General features: G+C 53.3%; 2 protein-coding genes across 2 annotated transcripts in view; both read left to right on the top strand.

Annotated features, from left to right (window-relative positions):
- The window catches only part of ASAP3 (ArfGAP with SH3 domain, ankyrin repeat and PH domain 3), a 49,971-nt gene extending 33,067 nt beyond the window's left edge, over positions 1 to 16,904 (top strand). Inside the window, 22 exon segments of the mRNA XM_041767183.1 lie at positions 4,365 to 4,476; positions 4,678 to 4,763; positions 5,206 to 5,281; positions 5,442 to 5,528; positions 5,709 to 5,818; positions 6,897 to 6,966; positions 7,291 to 7,378; positions 8,728 to 8,776; positions 8,897 to 9,087; positions 9,177 to 9,310; positions 9,711 to 9,805; positions 10,042 to 10,219; positions 11,169 to 11,254; positions 11,426 to 11,541; positions 12,322 to 12,389; positions 12,484 to 12,591; positions 12,727 to 12,922; positions 13,747 to 13,954; positions 14,515 to 14,557; positions 14,559 to 14,606; positions 15,548 to 15,575; positions 15,578 to 16,904. Coding sequence (XP_041623117.1) covers positions 4,365 to 4,476; positions 4,678 to 4,763; positions 5,206 to 5,281; positions 5,442 to 5,528; positions 5,709 to 5,818; positions 6,897 to 6,966; positions 7,291 to 7,378; positions 8,728 to 8,776; positions 8,897 to 9,087; positions 9,177 to 9,310; positions 9,711 to 9,805; positions 10,042 to 10,219; positions 11,169 to 11,254; positions 11,426 to 11,541; positions 12,322 to 12,389; positions 12,484 to 12,591; positions 12,727 to 12,922; positions 13,747 to 13,954; positions 14,515 to 14,557; positions 14,559 to 14,606; positions 15,548 to 15,575; positions 15,578 to 15,621 — 2,221 coding nt within the window. The 3' untranslated portion in view covers positions 15,622 to 16,904.
- Positions 16,905 to 19,943: 3,039 nt separating this feature from the next.
- The window catches only part of TCEA3 (transcription elongation factor A3), a 41,210-nt gene continuing 33,648 nt past the window's right edge, over positions 19,944 to 27,505 (top strand). The window contains exons 1-3 of the mRNA XM_041767131.1: positions 19,944 to 20,421; positions 26,245 to 26,307; positions 26,998 to 27,103. Coding sequence (XP_041623065.1) covers positions 20,353 to 20,421; positions 26,245 to 26,307; positions 26,998 to 27,103 — 238 coding nt within the window. The 5' untranslated portion in view covers positions 19,944 to 20,352. The remainder of the gene's footprint in view (positions 20,422 to 26,244; positions 26,308 to 26,997; positions 27,104 to 27,505) is intronic.

Consider the following 27,505-nt stretch of genomic DNA (forward strand, 5'->3'; position numbering starts at 1 on the left):
AGCCGGTGAACTCAGGGTTGTGGGATCGAGCCCCAAATGGGGCTCCGTGTGGAGCTCTGCACTCAGTGGGAAGTTTGCTTCAGATTCTTTCCCTCTCCCTTCCCTCTCCTCCCACTCATACTCAATGCACTCTCTCAAATAAATCAATAAATCACTTACCGTGATGAGCACTGAGCAATGTACAGAATTGTTGAACCACTATACTCTACACCTGAAACTAATATAACACCATCTGTTAACTATGCTGGAATTAAATTTTTTAAAATATATTTCTTATTTATTTATGATAGAGAGGCAGAGACACAGGCAGAGGAAGAAGCAGGCTCCATGCAGGGAGCCCAACGTGGGATTCGATCCTGGGACTCCAGGATCACGCCCTTGGCCAAAGGCAGGCGCTAAACCGCTGAGCCACCCAGGGATCCCCTGGAATTAAATTTTAAAAATTAAATTAATACATTTTGAAAGAAAGAAAAAGACACCATGCCTGTCACCAGCTGGGGGAGCCAGGCAGGGAAGGGTGGATTGAGCAAATCTGAGGCACAGTTTTGGTTACTAGTGCCGACCCCGAGGCCATAGCATCAGACAGACCTGGATTCAGATCTTAGCTGTAGCACTTAACAGCTGAGCGATTTGTGACTTGTCTCAGCCTCAGGCTTCTCAGCTGTAAAATGGGGTTTTACATGGTTCCTGCCTCATGGGGTTATCGCTTTAATACGTGAGGGGTTTGGTGGAGCACCCAGCACAATGTTAGTGCTTAAAAATAATAATTAGTCATAATGGCAGCTGATACTTATACTTACCTAAGAGCTTCCTTTTTTCTGGGAACTGTGATGAGCTCTTTACATCTGTTATCAGATTTACTTCCCTTGACTGGGAAAGGTGCTATTATTTTCTCCAATTTATAGGAAAGAAGTAAGGGGGAAAAGCACCACCACAATCCCTACCTTAGTGGATCCTGCTGGTTTGTAAGCAAGGAGAGGTGGGTCGATAAATGATGAAAATACAAAGTGATGGTGCCGTAGGTACAGTATCAGCACTGGGATGGCAGAAAAGACAGGTAGTTTTGTTGGGGTGCAGGGAAGGGTGGTTGGAGGAGGCATCGCAGGAGAGGCGGTTCCAGGTGTCAGCTTGGCAGGTGCAGGGTTCATTTGATTCCTTTCCTCTCCCACCGTCCTCCTCACTGACCCCCTCACTCCCCATCTGAATACTAAGCTGTCCCCAGTGTCCCCTTCTCCATTTTTCTTAGTCTCCTCAGTAACTAGCATTTCCCTGCTTCTTGCTCACTATTCATTTTACTCCTCTTGTGGCAACTCCCTTCAAAGGAAATAAAATATCTCCAACATTTGAAATGTTCATAAAATACTGGTGAAACTTTGAGGGTAGAGAGGGAATAGGAGTTGCTCTTTTTGGGCCAGGGTGTGAGCGAATAAAAAGCATTCCCCAGCTAGTAGTATGAGGTGGCAGGTCATTTCAGGGGAATGTCAGACTTGGGAGGGTAAATCTCTGTAGATTACCTTAGCTGAGGCTGAGGGACAGAGCTATGGTAATTCATGGAGCCATGCATCGTACTTTACAGCTTGTCTTCATCCTGAGTTAACTAGCTTCTGTCCTTTAATCTCCACTAGAGCCTATTCCAAAAAAATTTAAATAAATAAGGAAGCATCCTATGCTAAAAAAAAAAAAATTAAAAAAAAAACCATTATTGAAAGGAATCATCAGAGGTGCCTGGGTGGTTCAGTCCATTGAGCATCTGCCTTCAGCTCAGGTCACGATCTCAGGGTCCTGGGATCAAGCCCCACATTGGGTTCCCTGCTCAGTGAGGAGCCTGCTTTTCCCTCTCCCTCTGCTGTTCCCCTTGCTTGCGTGCTTGCTTGCTCTCTCTCTCAAATGAATAAATAAAATCTTAAAAAAAAAAAAAAAAAAGAAAGGAATTACCAGTGGTTATTACCAGAATCATCTATATCATTAGCATCATCATAATCCAGCTGTTTTGAGGGCTGACCATATGCCGGGGACTGTACCATGCATTACACCATCTGAGAACAAGGTAGTGTTTGTCTCATTTCTGACATGGGAGAACTGAAGCTTAGAAAGTTTATAAAGGTTGAGAGAGCTGCCATTCAAACCCAGACTATGCATTTCTACCCACTGTACCATACTGTGTTTCCTTTTTATCCATTTACTCTGGAACAGATGTCTATTTATTTATTTATTTATTATTTATTTATTATTTATTTATTTATTTATAGATGTGTTTTTTAAAAAATATATTTTATTTATTTATTCATGACAGACACACACACACAGAGAGAGGCAGAGACACAGGCAGAGGGAGAAGCAGGTTACACACAGGGAGCCCAATGCGGGACTCGATCCCGGGACTAGAGGATCATGCCCTGGGCCAATGGCAGGCACTAAACTGCTGAGCCACCCAGGGACCCCCTGGAGCCAGATGTCTTTCAATGTTAGTACATATAGAGCTTCCTTGTCTTTTTTTAACAGTTCCATAGTATTCCTCTAGCTGGCCATAGCATAATTATTTAACTACTTTCTACTAATAGATGTCTAGGTTAGTTTTCCTTTTTTACTATTGAAAGCTAGGGTAGCAACATATATGGGAGATTCCCCTGCCCCTTCCAGCTGCTTTGCCTGCTCTGTCTCCCGTGCTCCCTAGCAAGCTGCCAAGCTCACTGCTGACATGCTGCAGGCCTAGCCATCACCACTCTGCTGCTCATCTTCAGATCCCACAGAAAGCATCTGTCGTGACCCCCAGGCCCAGTTCACAGGGTCAGTCCCCACCTCAACTTTTCCACTACCCTGTTACAGTCTCCCCTCTCAGGATATGATAAAGCCTTAGGGAAATGAAAAGTAGCCACTCTTAAGGAATTTTTTTCTAGAAAACCTATACAACTGTACGCTAAAGCAGTGGTTCTCACTCAGGGGTGATTTTGCACCCCCACCTCACCCCCAGGAGACATTTCTGGCTGTCACAACTAGAAGATGCTACTGGCAGCTTGTGGGTAGAGGTCAGGGATACTGCTAAACATCCTACATCCACAGAATTATCTACACCCACATCAAAGAATTATCTGGTCAAAGTGTCTGTAGTTCCACGATTGAGAAACTACTCTATGGATCTCCAGGGACAGATTCTGCATAAAAACACTATCCTGGAGGCCAGATCTCGGTAAGGCCTGGAACTTTAAACCCAGAATAAACTATGCCTAGGCCACTGCTTCCCCAGTTTACAGATGGGAAAACTAGGGCCTAGAGGGACCTATGATAATAATAGCTGTACGGTCTTGTGTGTGCTAAGTCTTTTGCATCCTCTGTCTCATCTGGGTACCAATTAGGATCCCCACATTTTGCAGATGAGGAGACAGGTTCAGAGAGGGGAAGTGATGCTTGTAATGTATCCCACAGCTGTCTTTGCTCAGGGCTGGCACCTACTTGAAAGCAAAACTGATAAGCAAGACATCTTCACGGAGGAGTTGCGGTTACATGTGCCCAGCCCCAGATGTGGAAACGCTTTCCTGGCTGAGAGTGGGTGGTCTGATGGGTGTGGGATTTCCAGGAAATCATTTATGCACAGATCCACCCATCCCCGAAGAAAACGGCCAACCCTTGAGATCTGTGGGGGCAAGGCCCAGGTTACTTTTAGCTACAAGCACGGGAGGTGTCTTCATTTACAAAGAAAAGAACAAGGGTTTCCTAAGCTTTAAATGGGAAGCTCCGTGGCTCAAATATGAAGTATGAAGGCACTTGGTGATCCTTTAAATCACGTGGGCCTAAATCCCTTCCAGAAAAATCATACTGGTCACCCCAAACCCACCTGGTCCTCACCTAAACCCATCACTTCCCTGCATTAAAACCTTCAACTCCTGCCCATTGCCCTTGGGAACCCTGACATGATCCGAATCAGGCCCTGCCTTATCTGGTGCCTCTCTGTACCTCCCCTGGAACAACTTTCTCCCCATGTCCACTCCCGAGCCCTGATGCCTCCTGCCTCAAGCTCTCACACAGTCTGAAGCTTCTGGCTTCCTCCAGGTGGCTTCTCAGGCTTCAGATCTCACCTCCAACAGCACTTCCTGAGCAGCCCGATGAGGTCGGATCCCCATTTTAGTCTCCCCTTGCCCTCTCCAAGGCTGTGATTTGATCTGTGTCTTTCTCCACCACCAGCTTGGGGACCCCTGGATCATCCTCCTTGTTCACCCTCGTTCCCCAGCCCTGCCATATACACCGCTGGCATACAGAGGGCCCCCTCACTCTCGTGTGCTTGTGGCAGAAGGGAGCACAGAGAGGTGGTGGGATGTGAAAGGGGCTATAGCGAGAGTTGTACAGGCCTCTCTTTCCTTGGGGCCTAGGGCCAAGCTGGAGAAGGAGAGGGACCGGGCCCGGGTGACAGGAGGGAGCCTTGGGGAGGTGGCCCAGGACACGCAGAGAGAGCGGCGCGTCTTTCAGCTGCACATGTGTGAGGTAAGGGGTGCTGCAGGGGTGAGGGTGGGGTAGGATGTGTCTGTCTTCCCCACCTGAGCCCCCAGGGGCCCAGTCACAGGTCCTGGCCAAGAGGGACATCACTAAGGTTCAGTGGTGGCCAAGAAGTTCAGTGATGGTGGCCCCTTGCCCCAGGATTCAGCTCCTGCTCACATCGCACCCTTGGCCCTGCTCTTTCCTCAGTATCTGCTGAGAGCCGGCGAGAGCCAGATGAAGCAGGGTCCCGATTTCCTGCAGAGCCTCATCAAGTTCTTCCACGCTCAGCACAAGTAGGTTTCTCCCCTGTCTGCACCCCCATTCCACGGCCCGTGCCCCTTAACCCTTCAGGCAACGCAAAACGAAGTCCATCCCCAGGCCCTTGAGGACTCTGTGTGTCCGTGCCTTGTTGGTTATGCTCTTTAGTGGGTGCTCACCATGTATCGGGCACTAAGTGCTTTACACATTTGCTCCTGCTCCATCCCCAGCAACCCTGTGAATGGGTAGTGTTATTATCTCTGTATATCCTCAGATAACTGAGGCTCAGATTTACTAACATCACACAGCTTGTCAGTGAGATCTGGATCCAGACGACTTGGCTCCAGAGAGCCGGCTCCTGGCTGGCAGGGGAGACTGCCCCCAGGTGCCCTGTGATCCTTGGAGCACCTCCTCCCACACTTCCTGCTGCTCTCTTGCTCACCCTTTTCATCCCTTGTTTGGCCTCATACCTCTTAGCTTTTTCCAAGATGGCTGGAAGGCTGCTCAGAGCCTGTCCCCCTTCATCGAGAAGCTGGCAGCCTCTGTACATGCAGTAAGTTGGGCCTCACCCTTGGGCACCTGGTCAAGCCCCTGTCTTTCCAGGAGAATCTGTGGGTGTGGAGGGGCTGGCTGCCACCCTGCTAGTCTTGGTCTGGGCTGTGCACCTAGCACACCTGCCAGCTGATAGTGGGGCCCTGCCCTCTTTTGCACAGCTGCGTCAAGCCCAGGAGGAGGAGCTACAGAAGCTGGCCCAGCTCCGGGACTCCCTCCGAGGGACACTGCAGCTTGAGAGCAGAGAGGTCAGCTCTTGAATCATCCCCAAATGAACACCTTCCCCCAAGGCCCACCGTGGAGGGGGGGAGAGAAGGAAGACCCCACTTCAAAGGTCCCTTGAGAAGTGTCCTCGAGAGAGACCCCTGCAGAATAAGGCTCTTCCCACCCAGATGCCCTAAGGTCTCCTTTGCCTATCCGAGGAACAGGAGAACCTAAGCCGGAAGAACTCAGGAGGTGGCTACAGCATCCATCAGCACCAAGGCAACAAGCAGTTTGGGACAGAGAAGGTGGGCTTTCTGTACAAGAAGAGTGACGGGTAAGTGACTCAGGGAGCTTGAGTAACTTGCCCAGTGCCACACAGCCAGTAAGTGACAGTTGGTGGAGCTGCCCAATGGGACTGTTCTCATCATTTACATAGACTGTGAGGGTTCCAGGACCCTCTGCTCTGGCAATGCAAAACCATCAGAATCCTAGGCGCATGAACTTCTGCTAGAAGTCACCATTGTTCCTAATATGAAAAAGAAAAGTGGCAGATGGCACTTACTGAGCACTTGTCATGCCCTAGACCTTCTCCAGGCCCTTACCCTTAACCTCTATAATATACTGAGTATGCCTGGAATATGAAAGTGTTGACTGTGCCTTGCTCCCTGGTTTAAAAAAAATCAGCGTATAGGGGATCCCTGGGTGGCTCAGTGGTTTAGTGCCTGCCTTCTGCCCAGGGCATGATCCTGGAATCCCGGGATCGAGTCTTGCATCTGGCTCCCTGCATGGAGTCTGCTTCTCCCTCTGCCTGTGCCTCTGCCCATCTCTCTCTGTGTCTCTCATGAATAAATAAATAAAATCTTAAAAAAAAAAAATCAGCGTGTGAAATGCAAAGGCTCCATGGGATGTGTTCAAGTTTCTACTTACTAATCAGTTTTTAATCAGAGGAGAATAGCTTTGTCATACTAATTAGTATTTACCTCTTACAGAGATATTCAGTAGCTTTGGATTGTGCGTTTGCTAATTTTATTTTTGGGGTCTCAATATTTATCTTGCTTTATACTTAATCATAATGCATGTGTTGTGGTAAAGAGTCTGATCCTCCTTTCAGACTAAGAGTTCCCTAAGGTTGGGAGCTGTGTCTCCTTATCAGACTAGAAGCTCTCAGAGGGCTCGTGTCACATGGTCCCCTTTAGAATAAAGATTTCCAGAGAGTGGGGGTATGTTTCCCTCCATCAGAAGGGAGCCCCAGAAAGTGAGGGGTGTAGGGGTTAGGAGATGGAAGAGGTGAAGAAGTGTGGCTAGAGGTCATACAGGAGGGGCTGAGGACCTGGTCCAGGACTCTGTTTTCTGATACAGGGGAATTAGGTGTGACCCTTGGGTCAGTGTCTCTCTATCCCTCTGGGCTCTAGAATTCGAAGAGTCTGGCAGAAAAGGAAGTGTGGAGTCAAGTACGGCTGCCTGACCATCTCACACAGCACGGTGAGGCCTGGAGGGGTGGGGGTCTCAGGATACGATCAATGGGTCCTCTCTTCACTTCTGAACAAACAAGTGTCAAGCTCCCTCTCTAGCCCTGGCCCCCAAACCTGAATCCAGGTTGCTGCAGACCCCCAACGGGAGGAAGGATAGGACTCAAAGCTCCCAACCTAGTCTTGGCCCACACCCCACATCCATGAGTTGCTGGGAGAGGGGAGATATGAACTGGAACAGGACTATTATGCTCATTTAACCGATTGGGAAATGGAAGCCGAAGAGTCTAGGAGACCCAGAGAGTAATGTGGATTTTCTGTCCTCAAATTCCCACAGATAAACCGGCCCCCAGTGAAGCTGACCCTGCTGACGTGCCAAGTGAGGCCAAACCCTGAGGAGAAAAAGTGCTTTGACCTGGTGACCCGTGAGTAGTCCCTGTTTCCTCCCCCACAACTACCCAGAGCTTCTCTAAGAGACCTATTAGCTCCTGGGAGGCTTCAGTTAGGGACCTTTGTCTAATTCCACATGTGTTTATCAAATAGCTGCCACTGCAGGCATCAGATACCTTATTAGGCCCTGGACACTCTTTTTTATTTTTAAAGATTTTATTTATTTATTCATGAGACAGAGAGAGAGAGAGGCAGAGACACAGGCAGAGGGAGAAGCAGGCTCCATGCAGGGAACCTGACATGGGACTCGATCCTGGTCTCCAGGATCCTGTGCTGGGCCGAAGGCAGCACTAAACCGCTAAGCCAAAAAAAACACTAAGCCACCCAGGCTGCCCAGGACACTCTTTTTAGAGGCTTCACTCCACATCCCATTAAACATTACAATGTACCTATACATCCCACATTATATATGATTAATTCTGTAAAGTAGATTTGAATGGATTATTTCTTCCAAATTTTCACTCTTAATCCTTTGGAGGCTTTTATGCTAGCCTTTACGTGGGGCCAGTGCAGGCCAAGAAAGACCTAGATCTCATCCTCAGGGAGGTCTCTCTGGCAGGGATGTGATGTGGGAACCCAGAACTGTAAGATGATGGGGAGCATCCAGAAGAGAGGTGCAGATATAGCACTGTCAAAGATAAGGGAGGATAAGGCCTGCCCTGCTGTGGGGAATTGGGAAAGGCTGCTTAGAGAGCATTTGAGTGGAGCCTTGAAGGACACAGAATGCAGTTTAGGGGAGGACGTTTCAGGACAGGATTGGCATGATGAAAGGCATGGAAGCAGGAGAGTGGGTCTGACCAGTATGACCAGAGTACAGTTCACAGAGGAGAGCAGTGGGAGATGAGGCCTAGGAATGCCTCTTAAAGGTTTGGACCTTATTTCCTGGCAATAGGGAGCCACAGTGGGTCTTGGAGAGGGGGTGGTGTGATTAGATCAGCACTTTGGGCACACACAGTCTGGCAGCCAGTACAGGTTGGGCAGCGGGGGAGTTGGAGAGCGGGGAGACCAGACAGGAGGGCTGAGGGCTCAAATGGGGTGGTAGCAGTAGGTTCAGAGGATAGAGTCCTAAGGTAGGTGGGGTCCTGTGCTCTGGGAGACCTCCCTAGACGCTGGGAGAGAGGGCTTTGTTGGGATCCTCCTTTAGAGGTGACTTCTGAGAAACTGCCCATGCTGCCAGCCACTACCCTGCCAGCCATCACCCTCCCCACTCCCAGTAGGCGCAGCCTGCCTCCGCAGGCACAAAAAGTCCACCTGGACCCAGCGGTTTGGGTGAGGGCTCCTTGGGCCCAGGGCATCCACAGGATTTCTCCCCTTCCCCCCACAGACAACAGGACCTACCACTTCCAGGCAGAGGATGAACATGAGTGTGAGGCGTGAGTGACCCCCACATGGCCTGCTTGGAGGTGGGGTCAGGGGAGTCCTAACTACCCCTAGCCTCGGGGGACCCCACCCCTGCGGGTATCACTCCCATGTCACCCTGCGTCCCCCTCTAGGTGGGTGTCAGTGCTACAGAACAGCAAGGATGAGGCCTTGAGCAGTGCCTTCCTCGGGGAGCCCAGCGGCGGCCCGGGACCCTGGGGGGGCGCCGGGCTGGACGGGGAGCCCCAGGACCTCACGAAGCTGCTCATCTCGGAGGTGAAAAGCAGACCCGGGAACGGCCAGTGCTGCGACTGCGGGGCTGCAGGTGGGCCATCCGGGCGGGGAGGGTGGGGAGGGGGCAGCGGAGGGGAGGGGAGGGCACCTCCAGGCACGAGTTGGGCTCTAACCTTGCAGACCCCACGTGGCTCAGCACCAACCTGGGCGTGCTCACCTGCATCCAGTGCTCGGGCGTCCACCGCGAGCTGGGCGTGCGCTTCTCGCGCATGCAGTCCCTCACCTTGGACCTGCTGGGCCCCTCCGAGCTGTTGGTGAGGGCGGGGCGGGGCCAGGGGAGGGGAGGGCCCGGAGGAGGGGCGGGGCCAAGGGAGGGGAGGGCCCGGAGGAGGGGCGGGGCCAGGGGAGGGGAGGGCCCGGAGGAGGGGCGGGGCCAGGGGAGGGGAGGGCCCGGAGGAGGGGCGGGGCCAAGGGAGGGGAGGGCCCGGAGGAGGGGCGGGGCCAGGGGAGGGGAGGGTCCGGAGGAGGGGCGGGGCCAGGGGAGGGGAGGGCCCGGAGGAGGGGCGGGGCTTGGGCCGACGGGCTCCGCCCCGGGGGTTGTGGGTCCGGTGGATCCGGGACCACCCTCGGGTGGGTGGGGAGGCTCGGGGCTCCAAGGGGGCGCTGTCCTAACCGCCTTACCCCCTTACCCCCACCACTCTCCCGCGACCCCAGCTGGCCTTGAACATCGGAAACACGCGCTTCAATGAGATCATGGAGGCCCAGCTGCCTGCACGCGGCGGCCCTAAACCCTCAGCGGAGAGTGACATGTAAGGGGACTCCCAGATTGGGGGGAAGGGGGGCGTCCTGGCTGGGAATTCTGCTTCCCCAGCTCCATAGTCTCCGGAGGGTCCTGGACCAGAAGTCCGGGGAGAAGGGAGCCGCACATCGGGAGGGGTCCAGGACATGGATGGTGGAAAGGAGGCCCGGAGCTCCTGTGGGGTGGTTCCAGGGGTCAGCTGGATGGAAACGGCCCTTGCCCTGAGATGGTGGTTGACTTCTGCAGGAACACGCGCAGGGATTACATCGTGGCCAAGTACGTGGAACACAGGTTTGCGCGCCGGTCCACACCCGAGCCCCACAGACTCCGGATGGCCATTTGCAACCGGGACCTCCTGTCCGTGCTGGAAGCCTTCGCTAACGGGCAGGACTTCGGACAGCTGCTGCCTGGGCCCGAGGGGCAGGTGAGGACCACCCCCAAGGGCCACTTACACCCCACCGACTTTCTACCCTACTTCCCAATCCTCTCCGGGTCCAGGTGTCCCTCCACCCTAGCCCGCCTCTGACATCTGCTTAAACCCCACCCCTCAGAGGGGTAACAGGGTCAGAGCACTTCAGTCAGGCAGGCCGGGCCCGAGTCCTGGCGCTGTGTTTTCCTGGCTGCGGGATCTAGGCAGGTTACTTAACTTCTCTGAGTCTCAGTTTCTCATCTGTGAAATGAGTTAATGATAGCACCCACAGGGTTGGAGTGAGAATGAAGTCGTGTGTATAAAGGGCCAAGCACATATTATGTGTGCAAGAAATGTTCATATCTTTCTTCTTGACTAGCCTTGGAAACGGGTAAGGGTAAGTCAGATTAGATCAGGGAACGCTATTGCATTGGTGATTCTAGTAACAAACATCACATGAGCGGGGGATGGGGGCAGGAGGGGAAGGGTATCAGAGATGTTTGAAAGGTTAAATTGACAGGAGTTGCTCACTGTAGATGAAAATTGATGTCCTGCCTTGGAGCTGTCTGTCTGATATCTTGGTGGGGCTGTCCAGTGGGCAGGGAGGGGCAGCACTTAGGTGAGGTAAGAACTTGGAACAGCCTGCAAATGAGTGATAGCTGAAAGCATGAGGTTAGCTGAGCTCTGGGTGGGAGAGCCTGAGAAAGAGGCACAGAGAGAGAAAGCCTAGTTGGGGAGGCACCTATTACTGGGGCGAGAGGAGACGGGGCCGCTGAAGGAAGCAGTGAAGCAATGGTCTCTCACCCTCGTCCCAAACATGAGGTACCAGCCCTGCAGTCTCTTCTCTTGGGGCCCTAGCAGCTTTATATCTGGAGGTGTCAGGGGCAGCCAGAGTTCAAGAGGATAGTGCTGGGCTGCAGGCAGGTGAACTGGGGGAAATTCAGAGGTCTGGACGTGTACCCAGGCACCTGGAGAGCTCGCCCTGCACTTGGCTGTCAGAATCGCCAGCCAGGCCTCCCTGCCCCTGGTGGACTTCATCATCCAAAATGGGTGAGAACTTCCCTGCCCATCTGCCCACTTCCTCACCCACCTCCTTATCCTCCCCCTCTCCCCCTTCCCTTTGTCTTCTCCCCAGTCCTTCCCCCTCCCTCTTTTTCCCCCTGACTTTGACCCCTTCCCCTGTCCATTCTCCCTCCTTCCTCCCTGACCCCCCACCCACAGAGGTCACCTGGATGCCAAGGCTGCGGACGGCCACAGCGCTCTGCACTATGCTGCTCTCTACAACCAGCCTGACTGCCTCAAGCTGCTGTTGAAAGGGAGAGCTGCGGTTGGCACAGGTGGGTGGCCACCCACTCCACAAGACTCCCATCCCTACTGCCCCTGGTGTGGAACTTCCTGCCTTCTTCCCAGACTGAGAGCCCGGTAATAGGCATGGACTTTGCGGACAGACTTGGGTTCTAATCCTGGCTTGCCTCTGACTACCTCTGTGGCCCTGGGATTTGTCCACTCACCTCTTGAACCTCATGTATAAAATGGGTATAATATGACCTAGTAGACCTGCTGAGAAGATAAACATTCCTGAAAGTACCTAAGCAAATAAATACTAGCTGAACTCAGATAATAGTGATAATGACAGCCACTACTTACTGGTTAACATGTGCCTTGTAACGCACCAGGTGCTCTACACATCGTAACTCATTTAATCCTCACAGCAGGGACGCCTGGGTGGCTCAGTGGTTGAGCATCTGCCTTCGGCTCCGGTCATAATCCCGAGGTCCTGGGATCGAGTCCTGCGTTGGGCTCCCCATGGGGAGCCTACTTTTCCTGCTGCCTGTGTCTCTGCCTCTCTCTCTGTGTGTCTCTCATTAAAAGATAAATAAAAATCTAAAAAAAAAAAACTCCTCACAGCAATGTCATCAGAAAGTTACAAGTATTACACTCATTTTATAGATAAGAAAATCACGGCCCAGGAAGGCTTAGTAACTTGCCCAAGTTCACACAGCCAGGAAGTAGCAGAACCAAGATTCAAACACAATCTGATTCCAGAGGCCCATCTTAACCTCTAAGCTATAATGCCTTTTGACCCTGACCATGACCCTTGACTTTACCCCTCACAGTGAACGAGGCAGGAGAGACAGCTCTGGACATAGCCAGGAGGAAGCAGCACAAGGAGTGTGAGGAGCTGGTGAGGTCTAGGAAAGGAGGGGAAGCCCCTGACCCTTCCTCTCTCTCTGCTGAGCCCCTGACCCTCTGAACTGCCAAGGCTTTGTTATTGGCAGCTGGAGCAGGCCCAGGCTGGGACCCTCGCCTTCCCTCTGCACGTGGACTACTCTTGGGGAATCTCCACCGAGCCTGGCTCTGACAGCGAGGAGGATGAGGAAGAAAAGGTGGGTCCCCACCCCATCTCTCGGGCCTTTGTTAGACAGCAGATGGAAAGAGCCAGACTGGACCTGGTGGGTCGGGGAGTAGGTCTGAATTAGAGGAACCAGATTGTCCTTTCTTCCATACTTTTTACTCTGCAGCGCTGCCCCCTGAAGCCCCCAGCCCAGGCCCGCTGGGCCAGTGGGAGGATCGACCTCAGCAACAAGACCTATGAGACCATCGCCAGCCTGGGACTAGCTGCCCCTCAGAGCCAGAGTGAGGCCGGCCCTCCACCTTTGCCAGTCAAAAACCTTTCTCGAACCATGGTCCATGGGCGTGCAGGACACGCCACTGGAGGTATGGTTGGCTGCCCAGAAAAATGCTCAGCATGCTAGGTGGCTCACCTTAGCACACTAAGAGGGCACGTGATAGTCCGTGCCACCCTCCTACCATCACAATCATTTGTCAGGTCGAGGTTATCCTCCTTATGGGTAAAGGAACAGAGATGTCAAGTAACGTGTCTAAGATCCCATAGCTAATAAGTCCCCAATGTGGGAATCAAACCCAGATCTGTCTTATTCTAAATTCCTCAATGCTTTACTTAAATAAAGAGAGAAGGATTTATTGACTGTCCACTGTGTCTCTAGTATTTTGGACTGAGACACAGTCTAGTGGGGGAAATAAAAGCTGGAGTGTGATTCATTACAATATTAGACATAATGGTATAGAATGTAAATCCCACTCAACCCTCCCTAAAAAAAGAGTGTAAATCTCAAAAGGACAGGAACCTGAGTGTTCTGTTGACTAGTATTTCTCCTGCACCTAGTACAGCGCCTACCTGGCTGTCTCAAGAACTATTCATTGAATGAACAGGCTGGTTGTGGGAGCTCAGGAGAGGGAGAGGCATGTCCTGTTGGGACTGAGGGGTGGTTGAGGAAGGCATCCTGTCAGGGTAGCACCTGAGCTGAGCTGAGGGATGAGCAGAGGAGCCCGGACTGGGGGACATGGGGAGCAGAAGCAAGACAGTGCATCAGTGTGGCCTGGCTCTCAGAGCAAATGAGACAGAAGCATGGTGGGGAGACGTTGGCGGGGACACCAGACAGGTGGGTGGCATGGGGAGTGGGGGGCAGCCGTGTTGGAGAGTAAGAGATAAATACAGGCTTTGTCACTTTTGATTCCAGATCGTTCTGAAGTCCCCAGCCTGAGCTCAGAGCCCTCTGGGGCCCTTGAGAGCCTAGGCAGTCCACCCTGCACCACTTCCAACCTCACAAGCCCCGTGGAAGCTGCGGGTCCAGGCCAAACCCCATCCAGCTCTGAGGAGGGCCCCTCCCGACCCAGCCTGACATTTGGAACCACCCCTGCAGAGATGTACCCCCCAGTCAGGTTCAGGTGAGAGCCCAGCTATGCAACTGAGCAAGTTTCCAGACCCCTCTGTACATCATTTATTTCCCCACCTGTAAATGGTGCCTACCTAAAGACTGGGACACCTCCCAGCTCTGAGGCCCATGACCAAGGCAGTATGCTAGCCCTTAGTGGAGGGTGAGTGGACCCTTTGCTTTCACACACCTGCCCCCTGAGTCTGGCCTGGAGAGCTGGGAAGGAGCCTGGGACCCAGACCGCTGCAGATGGAATAGAGAAGGCCCAGTCCTGCCCATGGAGCTTCCAGAGGTCCTCGGTGGAATCTTGGCTGTGTCCCTTCTCCAGCCCACGATCCAGTCCTCCCTGCCCTGCAAAGAACCCTTTCAGTTTGGAGCTTGGGGAGTAGATACAAGAAAGCTCCAGAGCCCTCAGGAGGCTAGTTCCAGGCCTCTGCAGCCTGTAATGGACCCAGCTAGGAGCCTGGAGGACTCTTTACCCACCTGTCTTAGGCCCCAGCCTATACCTGAGCTCTTTCTCCCCCTCTCTAAGAGGCTGGCATGAGGTCACCTTGGCCTTTCCCTGCCTTCCAGCTCCGAGAGCACTCGTTCCTATCGGCGGGGTGGGCTGGAGCCTGGAAGATCATCCCTCAACCAGGCAGCCTCTGCCCAGAAGGAGCATGCTGGTATGAGCTCTGGGACTGTGGTTTGAGGGGTGGTGGCAGGACCCATAGGAGGCAAGAGTTAGTCAACAGTAGGTGGTTGGGGTAGAGGACCCCGTGACTGGGGTACATATGAGGCCAGGTGGCCACAGTTTGGCCAGTTGCTGTCCTGGTGTAACCCCCTTCCCACTCCAGCCCAGGACTCATGAAGCTGGGGAGAGCCCAGGTCCTGAGGGACGGCAGAGGTGATGAGGCCCGAGCTCTGGGTAACAGGGGAGGTTAGCAAACCTGTGTCAGCCAGGCTGGTGGCTCACTGCCCCGCAGATGAGGTGGGATTAGGGCAGCCTGTACCAGCCCATGGTTTGCCTAATTGTCCCGTTGATTAGGAGTCTCCTGGAATCCCCTCATGCTGCCAGCCCCCAGGCATAGAGACGTGACAGGGACGAGGCAAGAGCTGTCACTTAACCTGACTGAATCACGAAGTGTCTCACAGTTACCCACAGTTAGTTGAGGAACTGGGGATTGGGCACAGGACAGAGCCAGCGTGGCTGAGAATGAAACTCCTGCTCCCTGTTCCCCTGGGGATCCCTCAGGGGTGGCTGTGGTTGTCTGCTCTGGGAGTGGGAGACAGCAGGGCCAGGAGTTGGGTGTCTCTGAGGAATTGGTCATCTTCACTCCATCAAAGTCAGGCACCAGACACCGATCTGTATCTACAACCAGGTACCATCGCCCAGCATTTAGTAGATACTGGTCGTTCAGATGGGTGTGATAAGAAGAGCTCGGGCTGTAGGAGGTAGCGGCCTCAGAAAAGTGGCTTGGCTTCTTCAAGCTTCAGTTTCATTGTCTGTTAAATGGGGATGATTTCATGAATCTATCATAGGACAGTGATGGAACTGAGGGAGATAAACAGCTGGTGTATAATACAGGCACCCAGAAAATGTCAGTCTTTATTCTTCTCTCCACAGGCTGGCTCCACTGAAGGAGAGGGCCCAAGGATGGGGGTTTTCCTGGAAACTCTGTGCAGCTTTTACAAGACTAGCGCCTTGCTGGCCCTTACATGCCTGAACTACCCCCATGTTGGATCCCAGTGTTCAGAGCTGGGACTTGAGCCCACAAGACCGGGGAACTGAAGTATCTGTTCCCTTGGGTCTTGCTCTGTCTGTCCCTTGTGCATCTGGGGCTGGCCTTCCTCCCTGCCATGGGCCTACGCCCCCTCCAAGGATTTGGGATCCTTCCAAGTTAGGCCTGATAGCAGCTCTTCCTCTCTATCCTGTCACCATCCAGGGAGCCCTACGGCTGGGTTGGAGTGCTCTTGAGCTAGCTGTGGCTGCAGAACCCTCAGTCTCCTCAGACCAGAACTGTGTTTCTCCCATCAGTCTGGGGGCTGCATAACAGTGGGACCAGCCCACCTTCATCATCCAGACCAGGGATTCTGGCCCCAAGGGACTGTCTTCTTGGACATCCATCAATCTAGTATTCCTTTACTGAGTTCCTCTCTATGTCCAGAGGCCACATGAGTAAGATAAGGGTCTTACAGATGTGGTCCCTTGCTGGGACACTGATCCCAAAGGCTGGGCTTGGGAATGCGCAGGGCTCGATTCCAGGGGATGGTCCCGGGCCCAGGGGCAGACAGGTGATCAGCTGGCTTACACCGACGTGACATTACACCGTCTACAGCTCACATCCATTCTGGTTGGCCAGTGCTCATGCGGTACTGGCTGTTAAGTAAACAATAGCACTCCTTTCGAGGGACAGCACAGCCTTCCCGGGGACCTCTGCCCGATTCCCCAGCCAGGAAGTGTAGACTAGGAGTAACCCCTATTTGCCTACTCTCCTTGATGCAGCAGGAAGGAAAGGAATGGTCTGGGATGATTGATCTTCCCTTCTCTCTTTTATCTTTGGTCAACTCAGGAGCCTTCCAGTCTTGGGGAAGGAAAGAGCTAAGAACGGAGGAAGGAGAAAATAAGAACAGGAGGGCAGGGACTGAAGGTTCTGCTTCCCAGTCCCAGAAGTGTCACCGTGACTTTCAGCCCCATATTTGAAAGCAGATACAGCTACGCCATCATCAGTCTCTAACACAGTTGTATGGGCACCGGGCGCTGGGCCCTGGCAGGGATGGGCCAGGCCAAACAGGAGAGGCCAGCGGGTGCCAATGGCCAACGAAGCAGTCTGGCCCTGGAGGCTGGGCTGTTTACCCTGGACACCTGACTGGTCTGGGATCCCACAGGAGCAGGGCTGTCTGCTGGGCCCTCCAGTGTCTGGTTTTGCTCATCTCAGACTTGTTATTCCACTCATCTCTAATAAAAGATTTTTTTTAAATTAAATTCCAGTAGTTCCATTTGTGTGATCTGACGAACAATAGGGACGAGGTCGGAGTCCTAGGGCTTGGAATTCTTTCTCTGGATCTACTAAGGAAGAGGGCGGGGTTTGCAGCGGTGCAAACAGTGGTTTGTAACCTGGGGCAATTTTGCCCTGGGGGATGTTTGGCAATGCAGACTTTTGGACCACTCCCAACTGGAAGGTGCTACTGGCATCTAGTGGCTAAAAGTCAGGGGTGCTGGTAACCATCCCATGGTACACAGGTCAGCCCCACAACACTGCATCATCCCATCCAGAATTCCAGACTGTTAACAGCGCCCAGGTGAAGAAGCACCAGTGCAGAGGAAACATGCTGTGGGGTGGGGGGGATGGGGGGGATGGGGAAACCAGCAGTTGAAGTCTGCCACAGTCCTTGTCTCAATTTGAGGTCCCCAGAGACAAAGATTTGGGGGCAAGTAGTTTATTATTTACAAAGTGATCCCAGGAACCATAATGGGGTAAGGACTGGAACAGTAGGTCAAAAAGCAATAGGGGGTGTGTTAATGAGAGGTTACTATACTGAACTAGGGTTTATCTTGGGGACCTTTGAGAGATGATTGATTAGAACATGTCTTCAGGGCGCCTGGCTGACTCAATCAGTAGAACATGAGACTTGATCTCCGGGTTGTGAGTTTGAGCTCCACATTGGGTGTAGAAATTGCTTTAAAAAAAAACATATTTCTGGGGATCCCTGGGTGGCGCAGCGGTTTGGCGCCTGCCTTTGGCCCAGGGTGCGATCCTGGAGACCCGGGATCGAATCCCACATCGGGCTCCCGGTGCATGGAGCCTGCTTCTCCCTCTGCCTGTGTCTCTGCCTCTCTCTCTTTCTCTCTCTGTGACTATCATAAATAAATAAAATTTTTTAAAAAATAAATAAAAATAAAAAAAGAAGAGGGCAGACCCGGTGGCTCAGCGGTTTAGCGCCGCCTTCAGCCCAGGGTGTGATCCTGGAGTCCCGGGATCAAGTCCCACATCAGACTCCCTTCATGGAGCCTGCTTCTCCCTCTGCTTGTGTCTCTGCCCCATTCTCTCTCTCTCTCTCTCTCTTTGACTATCATAAATAAATAAAAATTTTAAAAAAACATATTTCTGAATTGTCCCACTGAAAGTGACACTGGTCTCTCGCTAGCTGAGGGGTCTTTCCTGGGGGTGTTAATTCCCAAGCACCTCCAGCCTGCTCTGAAGCCCTCATTCCAAGACGTGGGAAGGTGGAGATGCGTCCAGGAACTGCCTGCTGTGACCTCTAAGAGAGGACGAGTAGACAGGGGATATGGTAGGTACCAACAGTGTCTGATACGGTTGAACTGTGCAACCCTGGGCTTCTCTGAGGCTCAGTCTTCCCATCTGTACAGTGGAGGGGTTGGTCTTGATGTTTACTTAGGGTCCTTTGAGCCTTGATGATGTAGATGTCTTGGCTTGTGCTGAGGTCATACAACTCAGGGTGGGAACTGTGTGGAAGTTTGAGGAAAATCAACTCTGTTTATTTTTTAAAATGCAACCTTGGGGCACCTGGCCGGCTTAGTCAGGAGTATGTGACTCTTAATCTCAGGGTTGTCAGTTTGAGCCCCACATTGGGTGAAGTTACTTGAAAATAAAATCTTAAAAAAAAAAAGAAGAAGAAGAAGAAGAAGAAGAAGAAGAAGAAGAAGAAGGCAATCCTAAGTAACCGCAGACCGCTGTCCCTTCAACCCACCTGGGAGTTGGTCAAACTCCCAAACTCCCATCCCAAACTGATAATCTAACCTCCTAAAAGTGGCCCCAATGTAGGCATTGTCAGACCCCACTCATCTCTGACTTTCTCCCCTATTTCCTCCCAACCCCACCTCAATGCTACAGCCCCACCAATATTTCAGTTCTTCTGACCCTGACACGCCAAGCACACTCCCATCCCTAAGCCTGGCACATTCAGAACTCCGGGAGGACTGTTCTGGTCCTCGGATGCCCAGGGCTGGAACTGCTGGGCATGTAGTAGGTGCTCAATAAACATATGTCGAATGAATGTTCCTTCGTCTCTTATGTGAACACTCCCTTCCTGCCCCCGGTTCCCACCCTGCACTTCTGCCCAAAGTTTAAACTTCGTTTCTTTGGAGCAGATGACACCTCCACTGGTGCAGGTCCCCTCAGATGTGTCCTTAAGGTATCCTCATTTCTTTCTGACCCTCATCCCAGTTGTGATAATACAGAATTGATTGTGTCCAAATTTGCTTAGGTTTCCTCTTGCCCTTAGACGGCATCTCAAGCTTGCTGGGACTAGTCTGTCTTGTTTATCACTTGAACACTCAAAACGCATTTGTTTAATGAAAGAAAAAAAAAAACCCACCCCTTCCTACCATAGTCTCAGCAGCAGCAGTTAGAAGCCAGATGAGTGGTGATCCAGGCCGGGATGGGGAAAAAAGTTCTCCCAGGAAAGTCTGGAGATGTCACTGAACACCCCAAGCAACAGCGCCCTACTGTGTACACGGCTCTGATCACTTTTCACGCCTCCCCTGGGGGTCCCTAAGCACCTCTCCCACTGAAAAGGATCATTTTGTGTTCATGAAGCTCACTAGTTCAGGACTCGTCCCAGGTCTGCTGGGGGCACGCCTGGAAGGTCCTTCCAGGGAAACACAGATGTGTGCACAGCCCTGGCGGGGCACAATTCTGTTTGCTTCCTTTCACGGAAGATGACCCCTCCAAACCCAATCCCACTGGGGAGGTAGTAACCTGACCTTGAATAAATAACAGGCACCCATGCAGCTGGATCGGTATTTCGAAAAGTCTGGTGCATTAAGAATCTCCCAAACCCTCACTACTCAGAAAGCAGTCCCAGGGGCAGCCCGGCCGGTTGCACTCGGAGCTTATTAGAAATACAAAACCTCCTTGCAACAAGCAGAATAGACGGAACCAGAGGGCCTGGAGACACGTGTCCACAGGCCGTGTGCGCGGAGGAGCGAGCCCCGGGGCAGCGGCGCTGGACTTAAGGACCGTGCACGAAACCTGACCCGAGGGCACCGAGCAGCCCGCGCCCGGGCGCAGGACGGAGCTGGGTCCGCCGCTTCCAGCTGCGACGGTGCAAAGACGCGGGAGCCAGGACTCGTCCCGGGGCGCTGGGGGCCCCTCGGGCGCCCGTTGCCCAGCCTCCCTTCGGCAGCGGGGCCGAGGCGGAGGGGCCCCTCCCGCGGCCTCGTCCCCCTCGGGAGGCCGGCCCGGCGGCGCGGGCACACTTTGCCCGGGCGAGTCCTTGAGTCTATATTTAGCGCCGTCCCCTCCCCCTGCGGCCGCGAGGCGGGCGGGCCGCGGGGGGTGTGGGAGGGCCCGGCCCCCGCCCGGGCGTGTGCGTCCTGCGGGTGTGGGGCCCGCGCGGTCGCGCGCCCGCCGCCCTTGCGCTCCCGCGGCCCCGGGCCCCTCGGCCGGCCGGGCGTCGTGCGCCAGCATGGGCCAGCAAGAGGAGCTGCTGCGGATCGCCAGGAAGCTGGAGAAGATGGTGGCCAGGAAGAACTCGGTGAGGCTGCGGCGCTGCGCCCCCGCCCCCGCCCCCGCCCCCGGAGGCGCGGCGCGTGCGAGCGGGAGTCCCGGGGGCGCTGCTGGCGGGGCGCCCGGGAGGCGCGTGCGGGGCGCCGGGGCCCGAGGGAGGCGCGGCTGGCGCCGGGCTCAGCGCCGCGGGGGCCCTGCCGGGAGCGCCGCGGGGGGCGTGTGCACGGCCCCGGGCGCGGCCCCCCCCCCCAAACGGCGCTGGTGCACGCCCCTCTGGAAAAGAGGGGTCCAGGGGCCCCGGGCAGCTTATGCAGGGCCCTGCCCTGCAAAGCGAGCGAAGAGCCGGGGACCCGCGAAAGGACTTGGGAAGTCCCAGCGCTCGAGGCGTGTGCAAAGTACCGGGAGTGGCGGCGACAGCGGGGCGGGGAGGGGGGACGGCGGGGGCGGGGGGGGGGTGGATTACAAAACCCCGGGGGGCCCGAGAAGGGGCAAAGAAACTTGAGCCGATGCGGGGTGCCGAGCCGCCTCTGTGCCTCTCACCCCACTAGTGGATCTGGTCAGAGCCCCCCTTGTGACCGCGGGTCCCGCAGCCTCCCAGCCTGGGGCGCCAGGAGCGGCTCTGCTCGCGGCTTTCCCCTAACTTGGCCGCAGGGCGGGGCCCCGCGGGCGGGCGGGCGGGCGGGGGCCTAACAGGTGCCGGGGCAGCAGCAGCGCCCTGGGGCCGCGGGAAGGGAGGGGCTGCGGGCCTGGGCTGCGGGGGCCCGCGGGAGGAGGAGCCCGACCCGAGGGGAACCCAGACCCACGGCCCTACCTGCCGGGCCTGGACTTGAAGTTAATGTTTGATCTTCACGGTGATCTTTGCCTCAAGCGGGCGGGCGGCCTCGGAGTTGCCTGGCCAGAGCAAACTTGGCCTTGGGTCTGGGAGGGCCTGGGCACACCCGGGGAGGGAAGAGAGGAGAGCGTCGCCCTTGGGACTGCTCCCCCACCTCACCCTGGACCAGGGCCCTTTCTAGTCCCACCATCCGTAGCCTCCGGCTGGAACAGGACCCGTCTTTCCAGCCCATTCTGCAAAAGAGACCCACCATAAGGGAGGTTTTAGACCAGGTTAGCACCAAGAATCACTAGAGCCCTGGAGTGTCCAGCAGCCCTAGAGCAGACACAGAGTTGGGGTCTGTATAAAGGCCAGAGTCTAGCAGCTTCTTCACCGTAAGAAAGAGATGAGATTATCTACCTCCTGGGAAGGAGTGTCTCTGCTTGGAGTGGTGAGGGTGGAAGAGATGGGAAGCCCTGGGGAGGACTCGCACGGGTGGTGCTTTCCGAGAGCTACAGAATGACACTTGGCTTTTGCACAGCCAGGCGGGACAGAGAAACCTGCGGGATGCTGGGAGCCCATCACCCTGACACGCCCAGCCTGCACCCACCCCACATTCCCAGATCCTCCAAAACCAGTGAAACTGAGCCTGGAGTCAGTGGGCACTTTCCCACCCAGGAGTCGTAGAGCTCAGCCCAGGTCTTCGGAGCTAAATTCCACATCACAGCCCTGTGCCTTGCTGACCCCAGGCTTGGGCCAGGAGATTCTAGGCTAAGAGGTGGGGGGTCAGGGGGTACTGGGACACCTGAGGAAAGGCGGCTTGGGGGATTTAGAGCTCCGACTGAAGAGGAGGAGACCTGCCCTGCCCTCCCCGCCTCACACCTTTTATGGCCCTACGCTCCCCAGTCTGCTTTCCCTTTCTGGGCCTCAATTTCTTCTTCTGTGAAATGGGAAGAGGAAACTGTATGTCTTGGAAATGGATTCCTGTGGAACTACCCAGAAGTCTCTCCAGGAAAGAGGCAGGTCTGGCCGCAGGGTCTCTGTAGCACAGAGCTCCTCTGCAGCCACGTCTGCGCCTGGGCTCTTGGCAGCATCTGGGTGGGCACAGAGCTCTGGGCCTGTGGCCGAGAGAGGTGGGGCCTGCTCTGGGAGCAAACGTGGGCCCGCCCAGCAGTGGTTAGGGAGAGGAGGACACACTTCCTGTAATAAGACGGATCCTCCACGTTGCAGCTCAAGCCTGGGATTCGCTGCCAATTGCTGAAGTCCCAGCAACTTGCTCAGGGCTTTTGTCAGATGCTGTGAGTGTACAACGGAAGCAGCTTCAGACATACAGCCAAACACCAACAGTCACAGCTACACATACACATAATTACACACAACAAACACGGCTAGGCACACACAGCCACGCACAGCAATAGCCGGACAAGCATCTATACACAGAACTGGATGTGAGACATGGCCGCTGGTGCTAATGTGACAGGCGCACTGACCATTATACTTCCAGGAAGACACACACGTGAGTGCACAGCACAGCCACCCCCATACATGCAAAGCTACAGATTTAGCAAACAGCCATACTTACATATTCAAGGATTTTAACACGGGCATCATCGCACAGAGACGGACGCACTGCTTGGAGCTGCATATACACAGCTCCACACATGGACCAAAGGTACTGCTGGCTGCACATCCCATCCCTGTATACAGGTAGACACACCTGGCAACTCTTGCACCTGGCTTTGTAAGCCCAGCTCCAACCCGGCTCATGGCTGTTCTTTTCCAACATGACCCAGTTGTACAGTGTGACATACAGAGACACACACCCAGTTCACCGGTGAGCTGCAACCAGCATAATATCCATTGTTGATTTTTCAGGAATTTTGCAAGCTGGTTGTTAAATATAGCCATTATGGTATTTTCTTAATTGACTCTAGTTGACAGCCAATGTTACATTAGTTTCAGGTGTACAACATAGTGATTCACCAAATCTCTATATTATGCAGTGCTCACCACAAGTGTGACTACCACCTGTCACCATACGATGCTGTTAAGATGTCACTGACTACATTCCCTATGTAGAGCCATTTATTTTAAACATTAAATGATATGCTTACAATTAAATAAATTATATATATTTAAGATATTTATTTGACAGAGTGAGAGAGAGAGCGAGCGCAAGCAGGGGGAGCAGCAGGCAGAGGAAGAGAGACACAGGCTCTCCGCTGAGCAAGGAGCCCGGTGTGGGACTTGATCCCAGGACCCTGGGATCATGACTGAGCCGAAGGCAGATGCTTAACTGACTGAGCCACCCAGGCACCCCTGAATAGTTTTATTTATTTTACTTTATTTATTTTATTTTATTTTATTTTTTATTTCTATGAATAGTTTATTTTAAAAACAAAGGTACTGGGCGTCTGGGTGGCTCAGTTGGTAGAGTGTCAGACTCTTGGTTTCTGCTCAGGTCATGATCTCAGGGTCGTGAGTAGAGCCCCACATCAGGCTCCACTCAGCTTGGAGTCTGCTTGAGATTCTCTCCTTCTCCCTCTGCCCCTCTCCATGCTCCTGCACACATGCCTGCACACACACTCTCTCTCTCTCAAATATAAAATAAAATCTTAAAAAAAACAAACAAAGGTAATAAACACTCCAAAGTCATCACTGCTAGTTATTTTACTACATTTCACTACCATCTATGGTCTAGAGCTGATTTACTTCTATTACATCAATAGGGTGGAAATAGGGTTTAATGGTGTGGTACTGTACATCTCTCCCCAGTACCTCCTTTAATTCAGTGACATGTTGGTAGCCAGAAATTGGCGGTGGGAGGATTGTTTACACTACAGATACTGACAAACATTACAAACCAGGCGGCTTTTCTTTTTTTTTTTTTCTTTTAAAGATTTTATTTATTTATTCATGAGAGACCCAGAGAGAGAGAGAGAGAGAGGCAGAGACACAGGCAGAGGGAGAAGCAGGCCCCATGCAGGGAGCCTGATGTGGGACTCCATCCCAGGTCCCCAGGATCACCCGCTGGGTTGAAGGCAGGCGCTAAACCACTGAGCCACCTAGGGATCCCAAGGCGGCTTTTTTGTTTGAGAACTGGGTGTTAAACATTGAGCAACATGCCACTGCTCTGACTCATGCTGCTACTCCGTGGTTGCACGTGTCTAAATAGCTGTATGTCCATACCTACACAGTTTGTATAGTGGTTAGAGCCGTAGGGCCTGAGCTCAAATCCCAGCTCCATGCCTCGTAACTCTGGGCAAATTATTTAACTTCCTTATTTCTTGGGTTGCCGGTCTGTGAAAATGGGCTAATAACTCGGTAAGGATGGGAGTAGTAATAGCATCTACCTCGCAGGGCAGGGCCAGTGTGAGAGTGAGAGCAACTAATGCGGGTGAAATACTTAGAGCAGGGCCCACCCAGCACAGAGTGAGCCTTGAATCTAGTGGGGCATGTAGAGTTGTGTGTCCACAGGTGTGTGTGTAGGCACGCACATCCACAGGTCACGCCTCTGAAAACACACTGCAAACCCAAGTTCCCAGGGAGGCTGAGGGCTTGTGGAGGGCAATCCTTGGGATGTGGTCCTGGCACAGAAGACTGGCGAGGCAGGGAGCTGGCACCTGGAACCACACAATGAGACCAGGGCAAGGGGCATGCCGGACACAGTCAGCTGGTGCTCCCCAGGGAACTGGTCTCAGGACAGGAGGCAGGGCTGGCCTCTAGAAAGTGGGTGGAGGAAGGAGAAGGCTGAAATGGGGTAGGGGTTGCTCAGGGCCTGGAAGCCAGCAGATTTGCAGATCTGAGGCTCTTTTCTTCCCCTCCCACTCTCCCTTCCCATCTCTGCTTTCTTGAGTCACTCACTCAGGGAGCACTGAGCTGTGTGCTGAACCCTGAGGTTTCAGAAAGTAAAACTTTACTCAAAAGAAATGAAAGTATGTGTCTGCACAAGGACTTGTACGTAAATGTTCCTAGCAGGTTCATTTGTGGTAGGCCCAACTGGAAACTACCCCAGAGCCCTACTGGCAGGTGAATGTGGTATATCACTATAATGGAAAACAACTCGGTAATAAAAAGAATTGTAAGTAAGTAAGTAAATAAAATAATAAATAGAATTATCGATCTACTCATCAACATAGATGAATCTCAATTATGCAGAGTGAAGGAAGCCAGATGAGAAAGGCCATCATAGTACTGTTTAAATAAAATCCTTTAAGGGACACCTGGGTGGCTCAGTTAGTTAAGCGTCTTCCTTCGGCTCAGGTTGTGATCTCAGGGTCCTGGATTTGAGCCCCACATCAGGCTCCCTGCTCAGGGGGGAGCCTGCTTCTCCTCCTTCTCCCTCTGTCAAAGAAATAAATAAAATCTTTTTAAAAAAATCCTTTAAAACGCAAGTGCATCTGCAATGACAACTGAATAGGGTGGCCTGGGCCTGGGGTTCGGGTGCAGGGAGGGAGGGGTTACAAGGCGGCACAAGGAAACTTTCGGGGATGACAACTATGTTCTTTCCTTGATTGTGATGATGGTTTCATGGGTGTATACAAACCTCAAACGTGCAGTCTATTGCATGTCAGTTATATCTCAATAAAGCTATTTTTATCTCAATAAAGCTATTTTTTTAAAAAAGGCACGATCCTCACAGTTGGGAAGCAGATACAGACACAAAAGCAATATCCAGAAACCATGAAGTAATTAATTTTAGAGAGAAGATATGGGGAGGAGGGACAGTAGAAGGGACAGCAGAACCGTGGCCGGGTCAGGATGGGTGGTTAGAGCTGGGTGCCGACTCAGAGGGGTGCAAGGCCAGCTGGGTGGTGGGAGATGAAGTTAGGGAGCTGGTCTGGGGGCAGAACCTTTCCCCTCTCTCTCTCCCTCTTTCTGTCCCTTGCCTGTCCTTCGACCACTTGTCTACCTGTATCCCGTAGCTGAGCAGTCTCCCCTTACCTCCTGTACGCCTCTTTCCCGCCAACACCACACAGTGTAGGAAGGGGCCTGGGACAGAGTCTATGGCCTCCGTCCTCACCTTGTGGCCTCCCACAGGAAGGGGCCCTTGGCTTGCTGAAGAAGCTGAACAGCTGTCAGATGTCCATCCAGCTACTCCAGGTGGGGCAGGAGTGGGGACCCTCGGGGGGCTGTGCCTGGGGGTTGGGAAAGAGGAAGACCTGGGGTGGGGGAGACCCCCAAGAGTGGGGTCTAAGGTTTCTGAGGGGAGGGCCTGGGCGCAGGAGGTCTAATGCTCTGAGGGTGGAGACCGAGGCCCTTAGATTGGGAATGCCCATGAGAAGGACTGATTTGCTTTCCTTGATACCCCAATCCCTCAGCCCTGGGCCTATGGGATCCAAGAGGCCGGTGATCCAGGGAGAAGGAAAAGTCGCCCACTTTCAGACCCTCCCTGTGTTGCCCACACTGCCCAAGCATTCCCCAAAGTTCTTGGCCCTGAGAAAATGAGCACAGACCCAAGCTGTAGTAGCCAGAGCTGTGTCTTAAGTTGAAACTTGAACTCAGAGACACCGGGAGGTAGAAGTGGGGAGGGGTCCTTAGCAGCAGCCAAACCCACCATGGCCTCAGCTTCTCCCCCACGCTGGGTGGTCCACCAGTGCTGGGACAGGGCAGGTCAGAGCCTTAGGTACAGGACCAGGGTTGTTACATCAGCCGGGGCTCAGGGGAGGCTGGGGTTCTGGAGAGGCCGGGGCTGGGGAAAGGGTGTGTTGGGCCAGGGCAGGCCTTGCCATTTAGGGCGGCCAGTCCTGCGTGTCCCTTCTAAAACCAGCCCCTGACCCTCTCGCTTTGCAGACAACCAGGATTGGAGTCGCCGTCAATGGGGTCCGCAAGCACTGCTCAGACAAGGAGGTGGTGTCTTTGGCCAAAGTCCTCATCAAAAACTGGAAGCGGCTGCTGGGTGAGAGTGGGGAAGGCCAACTTTGGCTGGGTTTTTCTCCCATCCTGGGTCTGGCTTATATAGCAGGCACTTGGTGTGTGTTTGTTGAATGACTTGATAAATGACAGATGGCCTCTTAAGTGGGGAATGCCAGTGTTTGTCTACACAGTGCAACATTTGTAGACGTGAGTTTTTAGGTACGTGTGCCTATCTATGTATTTCCATGTGCTCATGTGTTCATATGCGTAACACATGTCCATATACACACATTTGTATGAATATGGTATGTGGGCAGATGTCTTTCTCTCCCCCCATGTGAGCGTGGATTTGCACACATATGTGCATGTTGTGTATGCATCTGTATATAAATGTGTTTGTGTGTGTGTGTGCAGGTGTGTTGGGGGGTGTGTGCAGCTGTCACTT

This window comes from Vulpes lagopus, chromosome 8 (assembly GCF_018345385.1).
Source record: "Vulpes lagopus strain Blue_001 chromosome 8, ASM1834538v1, whole genome shotgun sequence".
NCBI classification, from domain to species: domain Eukaryota; kingdom Metazoa; phylum Chordata; class Mammalia; order Carnivora; family Canidae; genus Vulpes; species Vulpes lagopus.